This window comes from Xyrauchen texanus, chromosome 8, assembly GCF_025860055.1.
Source record: "Xyrauchen texanus isolate HMW12.3.18 chromosome 8, RBS_HiC_50CHRs, whole genome shotgun sequence".
NCBI lineage: Eukaryota > Metazoa > Chordata > Actinopteri > Cypriniformes > Catostomidae > Xyrauchen > Xyrauchen texanus.
In genome coordinates, this window is record NC_068283.1 from 37,319,801 (window position 1) to 37,338,124 (window position 18,324).

Below are 18,324 nucleotides of genomic sequence, written 5' to 3' on the forward strand. Positions count from 1 at the left end.
ACAATTTATTTTTAAAACGTGTGAAAGTTGTTCTTGTTTTTCCAACCTCTTTATTCATTTGAAGCGCACTGTTTGTTACCAGTGACAAATCCATTATTGATTTATGCATTCAATGTCCTCTAATACGAATTGTTCAACTTTTTTTGTTGTAAATGTTTTTATATAATAACCGTTTGCTTGATTTTTTTTAAGTAACAATGTACCGGCCATAGCAAAATTATAATAATTTTTCATTGCTTTGATTATGTATTGTGTACAGATTTGACAAAGTGTTGAAAATCATGGCATTTTTTTGTAATGTCTTGAAGTAGAGTGTAGCCGAGCTCACTGGGCCTGTTTTTATAAATAAATTGCTTTTGTGATTTTTGCAATGTATGTATGTGGCTTGTAACTTCATTATAAGAGTGCGCAGTGATGAGACATCATTATTTTGTTCTCTGTGTCTGTTTATGATGCACACAGTCCTCTCTTCAGATTCCAGTTGTTGTGTAGTAATATGGGATGTGCATTGAATACCTCCAAAGCCTCAGCAATGTCACAAAGCTCCTACGGCAGACTAAACTGGTTTAGAAACCTTCTATAACAGTCTTTCCTCTGTAGAACACTTAAAGGAGATGTTATAGGTAGAATGTTAGAATCTGAATGTAAAAGAGATGTAATGAACAATGAACATTTTGCTTAACATCTCATTTTGTGTTCCGTGGAAGAATTCCATTTGGGTTTGGAACTAAATGAGGGTGAGAAAAGTATTATAATTTCCCTTTTGGGGTGAACTGTCCCTTTAAGTTAAGCAGTTTAGAAGGACATTTAAGAGTAAGATGATGTGGAGAGATTAATTAGAATGGGTAAACAGAAATATTTATATAAATATTTAACCCAAAATGAAAATTTTCATGATTTACTCAACCTCATTTCATCCCAAATGTGTATGACTTTCTTTTGCAGAACACACTGTCTTCTCTGTTGGTCTATTCAGTGCAAGTGAATGGTGGCTAGAACTTTTAAGCTCCAAAAAGCACATTAAGACAGCGTAAAAGTCATCCATACGACTCCAGTTGTTAAATCCATGTCTTCAGAAGTGATGTGATAGGTGTGGGTGAGATACAGATCAATATTTAAGTCATTTTTAACTGTGAATCTCCACTTTCACTTTCTTTTTGATCATTGTTGATTTTTTATTTTTTGTATTTGACGATTCACATTCTTCCTGCATATCGCCACCTACTGGGCAGGGAGGAGAAGTTAGATATGTTTCTCAAACACACCTATCATATTTCTTCAGAAGACATGGATTTAACCACTTGAGTCTTGTGGATTACTTTTATGCTGTATTAATGTGCTTTTTGGAGATTCAAATGTCTGTCCAACATTCTCTTGCTTTGACTGGACCAACAGAGCTGAGTTATTCTTTTAAATATCTTTGTCATACACGTCTGGGATTGCATTAGAGTGAGTAAAAGAGGCAATGTCAAAGCAGAGATGCTAGCAGGGTTTTTTTTTTTGTTTGTTTGTTTGTTTTTTTAAGCATAAGTTTACAAGGAAAACAAACACATAGGTGAATTCACTGATTTCTCGGAACAAGTATTTAGTATTATTTTGTTACCTATTATTTTCCTTGGTTGAAAAGACATTTTAGTCTACAACAAAGCTTAATCTGTGTGGAAACTGACGCAAGAATCTGCCTTTTTCATTGCACCAAATCCTGTGACGTCCAGTAGGCTGTTTAACTGTCCACTAGAGGGAGCCACCAAAGCACTTGAAGAGGATAAACAACTCTCAGCTCCTCGACGCAGCGAAGGGTTTTCTTTTCCCGCCATTTTATACTATTGCGCGCCTTTTTACATTGCTCGAGAACCAGGAAGCTAAACTGTTTAGAAGTCCGCAAAGAAAACACTATTCAGTTTTAGATTGAACTATAGTTGAATTAAGACTTATTGAAATGTGCAAAATGGCAAAACATGGGTGTACTTTGTGTAGAGGAATACCTCAATTATTTAATCTTAGCTGTTGAAGTAAATATGTCATTTGACAAAATGACAAATGTTAACACAGAAGGTCATTTTTGATATGTAAACAACACCATCCAGAAATGTCAGTGCTGATATGCTGGCCTACTGAATGATGAGGTGATACTGTGAGATATAGTTTTCTGCAGTGATGTTTTATATCAGTATGCATCAGGGAACTCCAATGCTACTGCCCCGTTTGGCAAAGCTCCAGTTTACAATTCAATTCAGTTTAATGCTAAATATGTATTTGATATTTTATCTATTTGTATCCATAAAAATGGATAGATTAATAATTTCTGTGTAATACTTTCTGTGTTAATGTAGCATTTATAAAACTTGGCAAGGACATTATTAAAGCAAGATGAGGATAGGAGGAGATTTCTTCATATTGTATGTTCATTTATATTGGTATTTAACAGAGTCTCTATTATGCTGGAGTTTTGGAGGTTAGCATTTTGAAGAATTGTGCTTGTGTTTTGGCTGAGGATGGACTTTCACTTTCAAGTGATACTTGATTTGACTGCTGCTTATAGCTCTATAAGCAGTTATTGATAAATTGACAGTGCAACAGTATAACTGTCCTTACACTTGCTCATCTGGAATGACTAATGACTACTAAAATAAAGTACAAACAACATTTATTATAACCTTAGTAAATTGAGTTTGACAAACCTAATGAAGTGAAGTTAAACCTACATTAGTAAAAAACAAAAAATTTACATATTCTGACTATATTATTTTGGCTCAATGAAACTGACTTACTCTGAAGGAAAGATATGAAATTACTTAATATGATTCAAAGTATGGGTTATGACTCAGTGATTTATGTTAATGTATAAATCACTGGTGCAAAGTAGGCTACTACATTGAAATGTCAGTGAACGTATAGTAGGCCTATAAAATGTTCATTAAGTCTTATTTTTAAGAATCATAGCTATTGTTTCCTTAATCTGGGCTGTAACCATGATTGACATTGAGCGGGACACATCCCACCACACAATATTTAGACTAGTTGTCTACCAATGTGTTTTACATTGGTTAATTCATAAATGATTACATTCAGTCATCCTCAATGCTGAATATGAGGTTACATTCTTGTTTCACATAGTCTGTCCATTTTTAGAGGGACATGGTCCATTTTTTTAGACTGCTGTCCCAGTTCAGATTTTAATTAAATCAAAAATAGTATATCCACCCCTTTACAACTCACTGTTCAGCAGATGCTCTCCTCCCTTCTTACTGTACCTCTGCTACTTATTTCACACATTTGTCAAAATCAGCAGCTGGCAACCACATGGCTCCATTCAACACAATGAATCAAATTGAACATAAGGCAGTACTTGTGGCCAATAAATCTCAAGGAGAGAATGTTAATAACTTAGCTTACCAGAAACCTGTAGAATTCACAAGTTAAGATTTATGATGATCTTAACTGATGTTTCTAAATGACCGAACTGGGAAACACTTATAGTGGTGGTGGAGTGTGTGTCCAGACAATCCTTTGTGGCTATGTAACGGTTAACAGTAGGAGCAGGATAAATTCATACACATATAGAAATATCCTGTCCAGTTTGATCCAGTCAAATGCCTCCAAATCAGCTCAATTGATGGGACTTCGTTTTGCAATGATACCCACAAAATTTTAATAAAGGGTGTTTTTAATGCTTTTAAAGCTACACATACTAGACAGAATCTGTAGGCCGATGGCCAGTCCGCCTCTGATCGGCGCCAAATGCGGCCCACTGGGAAAATGCCTGGCATGCCAGATTACCAGTCCAGCCCTGTTTACAGAGAAACAAAATTCCTCACATATAAAATGAACATTACAGATTATTTTATATAAATCTGCAGTATGTTACAGTCTGCTGGCTCTGGCGTAGGTCTTATGTATTTTATTTTTCATCCTCCTTACGCATAATGTATATGAAGTGCATGTGGAGGTGGATTACATTTAGCACGGTGACCCGGTTGACCTGCTGTGATGTTATGAGGTCATGCTTATACACTAATCCCTTCTGTGCTCGGGTGATTTCACGCTTCACGGGGGACAGTGTGGGATCACAGCGGATTCAAAGATTTTGCACTTTCCTGTCCGGAACGTGCACACAACACAAATGAGGACAGGAAGAGGCGTGTAAAGGGTTTGAAAATATGTTATTGACAAGCCTAACATGGTTAGAATTGTCACTATTTAAAAAAACTGATAGTGATAGTATCGTAAAATTGGCAGGATCTTTTTTTTTGTATCTATGTGGCTTTGATGTGGCATTTCATTTAAGCAGAACCAAAGCTTAAAACATAAGTTTAACTAAAACTTGAACAATATTATTTTGTTGCATTGCAAGCACTGGTAGCCTATATTTCCTTCTGTAAATGTATTTCTAGTTCTATGCTATACAGTAAAAAAAAATTGTAACCGAAAACTTGCTTCATGGGGTAACATCAACAGTAAATTAAAGGAATATTCAGAGTTCAATAAGCTCAGTCAACAGTATTTGTGGCATAATGTTAATTACCACAAAAACGTATTTTGACTCGAAATCTGGGTCACAGTGAGGCACTTACAATGGAAGTAAATGGGGCCAATTCTTTGAGGGTTTAAAGGCAGAAATGTGAAGCTTATCATTTTATAAAAGCACTTACATTAATTCTTCTGTTAAAACTTGTATATTAGTTGAGCTGTAAAGATGATTAAATTGTCATTTTATAGCAGACTACTAAATTACCAGGATTTCAAGGTTTATGGCTTTAGGCGTCATGGCAACGAATTTGTAAAATTGGCTATCACTTTACACAGAAATGTTCATAAGTAATTTTATCACACTAAAATCATGTTAACACACATATTGTTTACATCTTGTGGCTATACTTTTGAAACAGTGTTTTAACATTTACGGATTGGCCCCATTGACTTCCATTGTAAGTGTCTTACTTTTTTTTAAAGAAAGGGAGGTACAAGTTGAAATGAATTGCTTTTTGAAATCAACATTATTCCACAAAAGCTGTAAATTGAACATTCAAATGCTGTCTCAAACGCTGAACATAAATGCTGACAATTGAACCTGGAATATTCCTTCAACTGGTTTTATTCAACAATGCTAGCATGACTATATCAACCTGACCACAGGCTACACTAACAAAAGTCATTTTTAAGGGTTATGTCTGGTAGATATAGCTCCTTAAGGTAACAACGGCATGTTAACACTTTACTTATCATTAGAAAGTCTCACTTAAATTTAATATTGCCGTAGTTTGGATTAGACTTCATTTGGCTACTCGCACCTGCAACATTTCTAGGCTTCTTGATCTAAACCTTAAAATTACTTTTGTTGGTATTTGTAGTCAAGTTGATTCAGACATGTTGATGATATTAAATGACTTGAATTAATGTAGTTCATTTGGATGTTACCACTTGAAGCACATTTTAGGTTACCACTTTTTTCATGTGCTGACATCGAAGTGGATTTATTAATTGAAAAATGTTATTTAATCTGACTAAATGTACCTTTCATATATATATCAGCCAAAGTAATGTTTTATGTTAGATCAAGTAGATCATTGAGGAAACAATAGCAGGTGACCATTTTAACAGTGCATGTCCTGCACCCTGCATACCATACGCTCTCCTAATCAGTGCGGGTGTTCTGCAGGCTATATGAAATCTGGCTCACACTGGTCTGACATGCGGCTTCTGTTCTCTCCACCTCCCTGGCATGTGTAGCCCACCCCTGATTGTACTACCCCCACCTCCTGCTGTCCCAACGGTAATACCGAGATGGAGATATAGAGAGACGCTTCCTACGGATGGTCATTTAATCGGAATCTATCTGTGGACACTTTATAGAGGAAAAGCTGTTATCATTGAACAGTGGTGGTTTTGAGACAGCTGATGAGATCCTGAGGGTTGAAGAATTCGTTTGATAATATTTTCCATTGCGCATTCATGTTCCCTAAAGGCTAAATTTCACCGTTATCTTTTCTTTCTTTTTTTTTTTTTTTCATTGCTGATTTTTTTTGGAACCGCCACCCTGAAGTTCATTGTTGTCATTTTGGCCGCCGGGATGGTGGCGTTTATTGGAGCGGTCATCTGCATCATCGCTGCGGTCCACAGTGGGTCTCCACCGGCATCCGCGGCCGCTACACAGCCTCTGGCCGACAACCAGTCGCTGTCACCGGACGCGAGCGGGAAAACGTTTTCCTCAGCCCGGGCAGGACCACTGGACGCTCTCCATGGTACTGACGCGACAAGTAGGGATAGAGGGGGACCGGAGGCGCCTACTTTTTACGGTTTAACGGGAGTAGTAACCGGAGGTAGCGAACAGCAGGTCACTTACAGCAGACTAATCTGCACCCCTGTGCCCGCCGGCGAGTGCAACCCGAAAAACTTTCAGCAACAAGCGGACGACCAGTCGCTTTATGCGGGAGAGGACTGGGGATATCTCCGAACCACAGCCGAGGAGCTCCGGCAAACCGTCCTACAGCAGAAAGACGAGATTCTCACGGATCAGAAAACCATCCGGGAGCTAACCGGAAAACTTTCGGAATGCGAGAGTGGGTTGAAGGGACGGAGGGTCCCGGAGCGGAGCGCGTCGCTTTCGGACTCAAGAACAGAGAACAAGGACCAACTCATGATGCGGGACGATGCGGGGTTCTCAATGCCGACGAATCGTGCGGTTGAGGAGCTGGTGCATTCCATAACTCAAATGAAAGACCGCATAGAGAAACTGGAAGTAAGGCACAAATTAGGCGATTTATTTATTCGCAACTTGTTCTGTGACAGAGGTTTCGCGGTTATCCGTTTGTCTATATAAAATAGAAACGATACATAAACGGCTGACCTGTTGATAAACACGTTTGGTACCATCAGGCTTACAGAAAAGCAACAAAGTACTCGTTACCTTGCATTGGGGGCGTCCACAAAGAACGCGTTGTAACGTTCTGTGCGAGCTATTAATTGTTATAAAGGCTATAAGTGCGTCAGACCGACTTTTTTCTCTTTGCGTTGCATGCATCTCGCTTTTTGGACGTCTCACGTTGTTTATAGAAGTTAAAAATAGTTCAACTGTTAAAAGACACGGCTTGGGGGCCGTACTTGCCAAACGCGTGTTCTCCATCCGCACTGATTTTTCAATTGTTTTCCTATGTGTACATGCGGAAGGCGGACGTTTTTGACCGTTGCGCCATGGTCTTGTTGTTTTTCAGTGTCTCATGCAAAAAGAACGTAAACTCTTAGAAATACCTCTTAGGTTGTAAACACGTAATAATACGTTCTGCTCTATTCGTGGCTCTGCGTCTAGCTTTATTTAGCGCAAGGACGCGTTCGATGTGAACGGCCCCTTACAACCCCATGCGTTCTGTTCCATTCCGTTGAAATTATTAAGAGCCATGCGTAGTTATATCTAATAACTGCTTTTATAATACAAGTCGAAATATCATTTAGCATGCCATAATCAACCTGACTAAATTAGGTTACTCGGGCCTTCCTTTTTAAGGGTCAGATCAGGTGAACAAAAATATCCTTGATGTAGCACAAAGGCACATTTTCGCTTTTATTTTCTCTTCAAATAGCCTAACTTTTAATCGAGTGTTTTTAAATACACATAAAAGGTACTGTAATGGCCATCACATCTTTTCACTGCACTGGTAAAGTTCACCTCTTCCATCATTCCTAGAGCTCCTTTGCGTTTCTGCTCACGTACAATCGCCGTGATTTATCTCTGTGCGGCAGACGCGCGTCCCTGATTGGTTTGCGAAGGAAATATATGGCTAAGTGCGCTGTTTTCCTGTTTTATGATCTGACCGGAGCAGCATATTACATCCTAATCAGCACTAACTCTCTGGGCCATCTGATTAAACCTTCTAGATCTGATCTAAATCTGATCTAGACGACAATCTAGACATATAAAGCCTTGATGTAACGAGGGAGAGGATAAACTCTGCAAGTTAAATAGAGCGTTTTAAGCCTGTGGTTAACATATTTTACAGAAGAATTAAAAGGTTAAATGTAAACATGTGAATGTAAAATTGAATGTATGTTTAAAACGAAGGATAGGCCTACATCTGCATGTTCCAAGATAATATAGCCACAGGATCCATGACAGCAGGGGGGAGATGAGAAACATGACAAACACTGAAACCATATTATGGACCCCTGTGAATACCAGCTCTACAGGCTGGCGGTTGCATTTCCTGGCACATCAAGTTTTTGACAGTATTGCCATAGAGTAAAAAGCAGTATAGAATAGAATAGACCTTATTCACACCAGCGCCATCTTTGATTTTTAATGGGAATGACAATGAGGCTGTGAGGGATACACTTAGCCTACCATCTCTTCAATGGGCTGTACTGCAGTTTAAAGTGTTTTTGGATCATTAAGCGGACAAAACATTGATACAATATTTGTCCAAGAACGTTCAGTACACAAAGGACGCCAGACAACATGAGTTGTGGAAAATTAGATGTGATCTAGGAGTTTTATACCGTTCGTGCCATTCTAGAGATGGTAAGTCTATCCCTCACAACCTCGTTCTCATTCCCATTAAAAATCAAAGATGGCGATAGTGTGAATAAGGTCCAATAGAATAGAATATGTTATTGCTACACAAAAGGGGCCAATTAAAAAATATTATGTTGCAATGCTTTTAAATGTGTCTCATTAAAACATCCAGTCTCCTCAATTCGAGGTGAGGTGGTAATGTTTGCTCTGAGGACAGTCTGATTCAATTATGATTATTTTCTAATTATGCAATGTATCACGAAATTTGATCAGGATTCAGTCTGATTCAAATTGATTAACTGAACATTATTTAAATCTTTTTTAATAAGAATCAAATGCATACATTGGGTGTGCATGTAGTAATTCTGATTGATTGTTATTTTTTGTTAGATTATTAAAAGGATATATTATTAATTTTGTTTTAGATGCACTGAATTTTTACTGTCAATTTGATGCATGCTGTTGACAACAACTCAGGATTACCGAGTTAGGAAGTTGACATGTTGCTACCGAAAGTTCCAGTACACTGACATCGACCATGATACTGACAAGTGCCATCTCCCATCAGACATCTTTGAATCAATTCAAGTGTTAACCTTTTCCTGTGACACACCAGAGGGCATGTTGCACCAGCAGCCTCAGAGACCGAGGATGTTTCTCAGTGCCAAATTGGTCTTGCCTAGCTACCTTGAAAGAGCAAACTCGGAAGGACAGGAGGACGTATAATGCATCTATGCAATATGCATCTATGTAGATTTATTTGGAGGTGGATGATGACGTTGAATGAGTCCACAAGAACGTAAGAACGCATAAGAAAGCACATTGAGAAACAGCTCTTGATTCTCATCCCGTTTTGCAACCAGGAAGTAGTATTCGCAGAAACGATGATTACCGCAATTCAGAGGTTCCATTTTCCCTCTAAGATTACATTTTTACTGCACTGATGGTTACGTTTAGGGTTTGGGTTTGGTTGTGGAATTCATAAATTATGCATTACTATTTACTATATTATATAATTTACTAAAAACGAATAAAACATACTGTACATTCAAACACTTTCTGCTTTGGCCACTGGGGGCAGACGTTTGAATTTTGGTAAGAACAAAGACTGAACTTTTGACCTACGAATGCTGAACTCACAATGAGACCAGTCTTTGACATTTACACCACTTGTAATATTAATAAATCCACCTAAAATGAAAAAAAAAAAAAAATGTTATTCCTAAGAGCCTATTATGATACATTCATTGTCTTGGATTTAGCTTTTGTGTTTTGTGTTGTTCACTGTCATAATTATAAGTAAATAACATAAATATGATTGCTGTCTTGTTCACAGTATGAAATGGCCCCACCAGCGTTCAATCACACAGACACAAGCTCACAGAAAGCCACAGGCGCTAGCTCTAGCACTTCTCGTAAGCCAGTGGCAGCCACACAGAGACGAGTGGAGGACCTTCAAGGAGAACTGAAGAGAAAGATAAAACTACTGGAGGAAGAGAGAAAAGCTCTACGCAAAGAGACGCAAAAACACCAGGAGCATATTGACTACGGACTGGATACCGTACACCAGCGGATAAGCGGCCTGCAGAAAGGTGAGCTATAGGTCAGGCTTTACTAGCAGAAATATTTATTTAGAAGTCTAAATTTAGCAAGTAATAAGTAAGTATTTTGACCTTGGAAAAATGTAAAGTGGTAGAAATGGGGGTGGGGTGGTCCTGTTTTCAGCATAAAGCCCAGAGTACATATTTGTTATTGGGCCTTTGGGAAATTACAGAGTGCCAAATGTGGAATTTTAAGGTAATAGACCTACTGATTTAATACCAATCATGTAAGTTTAGTTTAACAGTAATTTATCACAGGGCTGTACTCAAGGGCCATACTTACAGGGATAGTTCACCCAAAAATGAAAATTCTCCCATCATTTACTCACATTTATGTCATCCCAGATTTTTATGAATTTCTTTCTTCTGCTGAACACAAACAAAGATTTTTAGAAGAATATCTCGGCTCTGTAGGTCCATTCAATGCAAGTGAATGGTGACCAGAATTCTGGAGCTCCAAAATCCACATAAAGGCAGCATAAAAGTAAGCCATAAGACTCCAGTGGTTAAATCCATGTCTTCTGAAGTGATATGATAGATGTGGGTGAGAAACAGATAAATACTGTATTTAGGTCCTTTTTTTACAGTAAATTTGAAACAAATGCAAAATGGAGATTGGTAGTAAAAAAGGACTTAACTATTGTTCTGTTTCTCACCCACACTTGTCATGTCACTTTTGAAGACATGGACTTAACCCGTGGAGTCGTATGGATTACTTTTATACTGCCTTTATGTGCTTTTTGAGCTTCAAAGTTTTGGACCACCATTCACTTGCATTGTGTGGACATAAAGAGCTGAAATATTCCTCTAAAAATATTCATTTGTGTTCTGCAGAAGAATGAAAGTCATACACATGTGGGTTATCGTGAGGGTGAGTAAATGATGAGATAATTGTATTTTTTGAGTGAACTATCCCTTTAAGCATGAAGAAGACAACATTCTATTAAAAAAGAAGGAATGTTGTGGGTTCAGTACAACTTGTGGGTGCACTACTGATAGCATGCAGTCGATTTCAATTGACAATCATTTTGACTCTTTTTCTATTTGTATTATTATCATAATATTTTTGTCTATTTTATATTTGTATTTTTATCAGCATGTCTCATGTTAACAGGTTTACTCTTGTGGATATACTCTATAAATAGTGTGTATTTTAATGTATACTGGTGCAATACCTTGCCCCATTGATTTCCACTGTAAGTCCATCGCTGTACACATATTTTTTGTTTGTGTTTTATAAACTGAGGATCAAGCAAAGAGGATTGTCATTGGCAATTGACAGCATACCACAGTTTTCTTTTACATACATCATCCACTAAGAATCTCTTTCTCTCTCTTTTCTGTTTCTCACATTCTTTCTTTCTCTCAGGTCTGTCTGAGAACAAGTTTCCAGAGGGTTACCGGCTCTCATTCCCCATACGTAGTAGCTCCATGTATGCCATTGTAAAGCAGGAAATCCCAGCCCTCCACGCTCTCACCATCTGTATGTGGTTCAGGCCTGCCAAGCGCATCATGGGAACAGCAGTTTCGTATGCTGTATCTGGTCAGAGCCATGAGTTTGTGCTACAGCAGCTGGTTCATGGACCCATTGAACTTATAATTAATAATGAGGTAGAGCATTAAAACATATTAACTGACTGCTGACTTCACTCCAATATGTAATCGGACATAATCTATAGTCTCCTTTAATGGTTGGAATTGCAAGGCACCATTGAATGTGTCTTTAAAAAGGAAACTTGATTGAATTTGATCAACTTAAATACGTTTTTACTATCTGTGCTTTTAAGAGTGTTTTTTGATGCTGGCAGTTTGACCTTAGACAGTGCTCGTACTGTGTGTTAAACCAATTGTATTGTTTATCCCTTGTTTTCAGCCTTTCACTGATGTAATATTAGATAGTAATATAATCCCTGTGGCTTTGGCTCGAAATGACAGCTTCAACCTACAGCCTCTTAACTTATCCAGAACCTCAGGGGTTCACATATGCTGCTCTCAGCTGAAAACATATGGTTGAATATGATAAACTGTCATTCAAAGTCTTTATTCCTCCATTCTGTAGGTAGCGCTGTTGCCACTGAACTTGACAGTGGGCAGATGGCAGCATATGTGTGTGAGTTGGAACCAAAGGTCTGGAGTGTGGCATGCCTACTTAGGGGGCAAGCTAAAGAGTCAAGGGAGTGACCTGGCAGCACGGCACTCCATCCGACCGGGAGGAACTCTCATACTTGGCCAAGAACAAGTATGTAAGACTTTGGCTGCTAATACAGGTTATCAGATTCATAGGGTGGTAGGTCAAGACTGGTGATATTTGGTGTTTACAAAATATGAAAAAATAAAAATTACCATTAACCCAAATTTAGGCTTAACTAAGATCTGTTTACTGTAGTTGTTTGTAGTCTTGCAGAAAAAGCACATACAAAATAGTTTTCCCCCCAAAGAATCTGATTCAAACCACATCCACATGTGAGATCGGAAAAGATTTTTGAAATAATTTTCGACATTTACAGTCAGATTAGATTTCAAGTAGATTTGTTCATAATTCAGAATGCAATGTACCAGTAATGTCATAAAATAACTGCAGTACAGCCTACAGCCTTGTCACTTATGCACACTATTAGATAGATAGATAGATAGACGGACGGACAGACGGACGGACGGACAGACAGACAGACAAGACAGACAGACAGACAGACAGACAGACAGACAGACAGACAGATAGATAGATAGATAGATAGATAGATAGATAGATAGATAGATAGATAGATAGATAGATAGATAGATAGATAGATAGATAGATAGATAGATAGATAGAATTATATTTATTTATAAATTACATATTTTGCTTATCAAACAAAACTTATATTTGGGAAGACTTTATTTCTGTTGGAAATTCAAGGGGAATAGTAAGTGTGTTAATGGATCATCTAGTCCAAAATCTGATTACTGTTTCTTGTCTCCTGCAGAGCTCGATGGGTGGTCTTCGTTTCGATGCATCGCGGGTTCTGGTGGGAGAGCTGTCCCAGTTTAACATGTGGGATCGACTGCTATCACACTCAGAGCTCTCTGCTCTCGCCCATTGCAGCACAGATATGATGGGTAATGTAGTGCCCTGGACCAGCCGAAAGGTAGAGGTTTTCGGAGGGGTCATCAAGCAACCGGCCGATCACTGCGACCACCGCATCAGTGCAAGGCAGTGATGAGCTCCTGATCAGGGATAGTTTTAGGGTCGAAGATGTGCACGGCAGAGATTGTTGAGGGAAGATAAACCCATACCGCCATCAAACATTTGTGTAGACAGCTTTAAAGGAATAGTTCAAATTCGGTCATCATTTACTGTCCCTCATGTTATTCCAAACCTGTGCCGTTATCTTTCTTCCGAATGCCCAAGCTGCTCTTTTTTCCATACACTTAGTATGGAACTGGGGCTGAGTGCCACAAAGGTAAGAAAAGCTCAATAAAAGTACAATAGTCCATATGCTTCATGCACTATATACCAAGTCTTCTGAAGCCATAATAGATTTGTGTGAAAAACAGACCAACATTTTTGTAATTATTCACTGATAATCTGCACATTCAAGGATGACTTTTGTTTAGAAGAAAGAGAGTTATACAGGTTTAGAATGACATAAGGGTGGGTAAACAATAACATCGTTTTCATTTATTGAGTGAACTGTTGCTTTAAGCAAGGGATTGGGAAACACTATGTTATTTTATTACAGTAACACATTTCTTGTATTTCTTATATTTTACGTCTTTCAGTCTTGCTTATAATATGTCTGAGAGACAAACATCACTTAAAACACATTATGAGGGATCTTAAGGCTCAATGCATGGTGAAAGTATGTATGTATATATATATATATATATATACTGCCACAGTTCAAAGCAAGCATTTGCATACTTTAGATTTGTTATTCTTAACTATGTAATTGCTTTCAATTAGATTTGAAAGAAACACACGCAAACATCTGGGAGTCTGTTCGCCATGTTTGTTATCAGTCTGCCATTTGGGTGAGTTGTTTTTATATGTTTGATGTTTTATTCTTGTTTTTTCAAGGGTTTTTTTTTTTTATGATGTTTTTGTAATACTTTGAATCATGCTGTTTCTATGGTGATCACTCCAATAGACTGGATCCATATTGGTCAAGCCAGTCCCTATTTTATTCTCCTAAAACCCTTTTGCATCACATCAAAATCACATTCAGTAAGACTGAACAGCAAAGAAATGGAGTTCAATGTAACTGTTTAAAGATGACATTTGGCTAAATGAATAAATCAGCAATATTTGTAATCAATAATTCCTTATAAAAACCTTTAAAATAAATAAACCTTTAAAGCCATGGTTTTGAAACCCTTTAAAATGTGGCATCTACAGTGACATACTTTTCAGCATTCCTGTTAAAATTAACCTGCATATATCTACAGTCATGTAAATATCTTCTCATGCTGAGAAAGAAGCATATATATTAAGATAAATATACACAAATGTATACAACAATCCACTGATCAAAACTGTATTTGTAAAATAAGCTAATAAACATTTCACATTGTTTAATATTTATTTGTACATTCCACAATGCATCTATATGTAAATGTGACTGCTTATATAAATCGCATCACACCTGTAATACACTGTGTTATTCTGTATGTGGATTATACTGAATGTATTGTGTATGTAATATACAGCAGTTTTTGTGGCCTTGCCAAATAAAGACCCAAATATATGGACATTTTATTATAGCGTACTGAATTGAAATTATGGATGTGGAAACCATTGTTATGAATGTTGCAGTTGTTTTATAGGCATGAAGTTTAAGATTTCCATTGATACCGGAGTATAATCTCAGATGGCTGGGAACTGATTTAACTTGTTGCTGACTGTTTCTGAAAGATTGTTTTACCAATGACATTTTTTGGCTTTTCACTCTGATACATTGCGTATTTGCTCTTGTTAGTGCCGTTGGCATTTCTATGGTTATTTTGTGATGTTTAATTCTTTTAATGTACACAAACAAGATTTAAACCTTATTCACAAAGAGTTGTTTGGAAAGAATTGATCATAGGTGCCAAATGCAATGTTTTGAAGGCTGGAATAAGTTTGATATGGTCTTTCTTTTTGGCATTCTTGCATTTCTATATTTTTTATATAATTTTTTCTTTTCTCCTGGAATCTCTTCATCTCTTGCATCCTGTTCTGTGTCTTTGTCTGTATTAAACTGGAGACCAAATGTGTTCAAATCTAAAATGACATGTGAGAATTAAAATATATAGCACAACGAATGTCAAAGTTGACTCTTTCTTTACTTTCTTATTCTTTCAGATTAATAAGGGTTGACAACATTAGGCAACATGAACTAACAATGAACAATATTTTTACCATTTTTTTTATCTTAATTCATGTTCATTTCAACATATACTAATACATTTTATTAAATCAAAAGTTGTAATTGTTACCATTAGTTAATGCATTATGAACTATACATTACTGAAACCACGTGACATAAACTAATACAGACATGAACTATTATTGAACAAGTGTATTTTTATTAACAAACATTGACAAAAATATTTAAAAAAATACACCCACCAAGCACTTTATTAGGAACACCTGTACATCTACTTATTCATGCGATTATCTAATCAGCCAATCATGTGGCAACAGTGCAATGCATAAAATCATGCAGATATGGGTCAGGGGCTTCATGATGATCACATCAACCATCAGAATGGGGAAAAATGTGATATCAGTGATTTGCATTGTGGCAGGATTGTTTATGCCACATGGGCTGGTTTGAGTATTTCTGTAGCTGTTGATCTCCTGGGATTTTTACGCGCAACAGTCTCTAGAAATTGCTCAGAATGATTCCAAAAAACAAAAAACATCCAGTTAGCGGCAGTTGATGACAGAAGTCAACAGAGAATGGCCAGACAGGTTTGAGCTGACAGAAATGCTACGGATACGTAGATAACCGCTCTGTACAATTGAAGTGAGCAGAAAAGCACAACATTTCAATCCTTGAGGCAGATGGGCTACAACAGCAGAAAACAATGATGGGCACTTTTTTAGGGCAATTGTGTTCCTAATAAAGTGCTCGATGAGTGTATATTGCTTACTGTTTTGTTCATTACTTAATGCATTGACTAATGTTAACGAATGGAACCTAATTGTAAAGTGTTACCAATAATTATTTTTCTAGCAAGATGTCATCTACAGTATATCAGCATTTACATGGTCGTTACTATATCTATTCACTGTCCTTCTTCCTCAATGAGCTCCTCTTCCTTTGATCCTCTTAAGCAGAAAAACCTTGCTGTAAAAAGATAGCTGGTTTTAGCTAGTCATTGTAGTCCATTTGCTACTTTAAGAGAGGTTTAAGGCATTTGTCAGCAGGCCTGACTGGGAGACCAGCTAAGACTAGAATATCAGTTATGGCTGGCTTAAACTGATTACTGAAACTGAAGCGCGCAATATATGCAAATATCCATGACGTGAGATAAAGAGACAATAATAAGGTTTCCCAAGAGGATTACTGACCTATTTTTATATTATATAAGTTGTGTAATGTGCTCTTGTATGTCGCTTATGCTGTGCGTCATTTCAGTTTATTGTTTCTGTGTGATCGACATTAGCCCCATTCATCTTTAAGAGTATTACCTGTAGCCTTATGGCTTCTTACATGTTTTTTAAATGAAGTTGCATACATGCATATTTGTGTTTTATAATAATAATTTAGGCAAGCGCCAAAGTTTGTTCATTTCAAATAAATTATTTCAGATGCCATCTGGCATCTGCCTTTAGAGAACCCTTATTAGATTTTTATAGTTGAGATAGATCTAAATTTAAGCTCAAGAGAGCCTGTGTTTGTTCTGATGCTAGAAAACACATTTGAGTTCTACTATAACAAATAAGAAGCTTCATTGTTAAGACTAAAGTACATGATCCACCATGTTTTTTGCATCTGTCCATGCCTGTCTCATATTCTTTTCACTGTGTGACGAGGAGGAAGGCCCCAATCGGGCTAATAAGCCGAGGAGAGGGATAAGTGCAGCGGAATATGGCAGTTCGGGAGGAGTTCCCTACTGGCTGCCAAAAGGCTCCGGTCCGCCCGGGAGGAGCGGCTGACGTCCGCCAGAGGGTGGAGGAGTGATCGAGGACCAGGCGACGGCGTGTCTGGGAACCGGCGAGCAAGGTTTTTTTTCTCTCTCTGCTCTCTCTCTCTCATTGTCGTACAGCCTTGTCGTTCCCTCTCCTCTTTGTTTTTGTTTTGTTTGTCCCTGTACGTCATGCTGGGGGTTCCCTGGCCTGAGGCAAAGCAGGGAGGAGTGTGACGAGGAGGAGGGCGGGGCCAGGTCATGACTACACAAGCCCGGCCCCAATCGGACTAATCAGATGAGGAGAGTGATAAGTGCAGCAGAATGCAGCAGTTTGGGAGAGAGAGAGAGCCACATGCAGCTGCCGTGTGTATTTGTGTTTGTGTCTTTTTGTTTAAGTTCTTATTAAAATATTATTTTGCATTATCTTACTGTAATAAGCTCACGTGGGTACCTACAGGGCTATGTTTGATACACTGAGGTCTACACAACTCTAACGGTGCCACCAAAGCATTTCAGGGTGCAAAAAATGTATGTGGAAAAAGACAGGGTAGAAACAACCAACAACAAAAGAAAGGAAGAGGAGACCAGGAACGTTACATCAAACACGATCAGAGATGTTTAGTTGAATTAATATACACATATTATTCCAGAACACAAACTTTACAGACCATCTTCAGTACATAATTTGGTTGAAGAAATAAAATCATAGTTTAGATATGTTTATGGGTCGACATAAAATGTGAAGCAGTGGCAGCAGAGTCTTGATTTCATGTCACGTTCAATGTCAAAAGGCCTTCAGTCAACACATGCCATATGAAAACGATACCACACACAATTACACACACATGTGTGTCTGAAACTGGCCCACATTGCTAGTAGTTCCCTTAATCTACAAAATGTCATAATTCCTGCTAGGATTACCTCTCTTCCCTCACTTTCACAGAAAATCCAGGAGTCAAATCTGAAACACAAGCAACGATTTACTGCCAGATGTGTGTGACAGAACAAACGGATGACCTTATTTTGACACAAAAACACACTTTCAGTGTTCCTCCCCCATAATAACATACTGTACCATGGTAAAGTGATGGTATCAAATGGTAAAAAAGAAAGAAAGAAAGA

General features: G+C 37.8%; 1 protein-coding gene across 1 annotated transcript in view; it reads left to right on the plus strand.

Annotated features, from left to right (window-relative positions):
- The window catches only part of LOC127648155 (uncharacterized), a 28,338-nt gene extending 12,956 nt beyond the window's left edge, over positions 1-15,382 (plus strand). Inside the window, exons 6-10 of the mRNA XM_052132747.1 lie at positions 5,920-6,739; positions 9,843-10,098; positions 11,477-11,718; positions 12,167-12,346; positions 13,071-15,382. Coding sequence (XP_051988707.1) covers positions 5,920-6,739; positions 9,843-10,098; positions 11,477-11,718; positions 12,167-12,346; positions 13,071-13,304 — 1,732 coding nt within the window. The 3' untranslated portion in view covers positions 13,305-15,382. The remainder of the gene's footprint in view (positions 1-5,919; positions 6,740-9,842; positions 10,099-11,476; positions 11,719-12,166; positions 12,347-13,070) is intronic.
- The last annotated feature ends 2,942 nt before the right edge of the window (positions 15,383-18,324 follow it).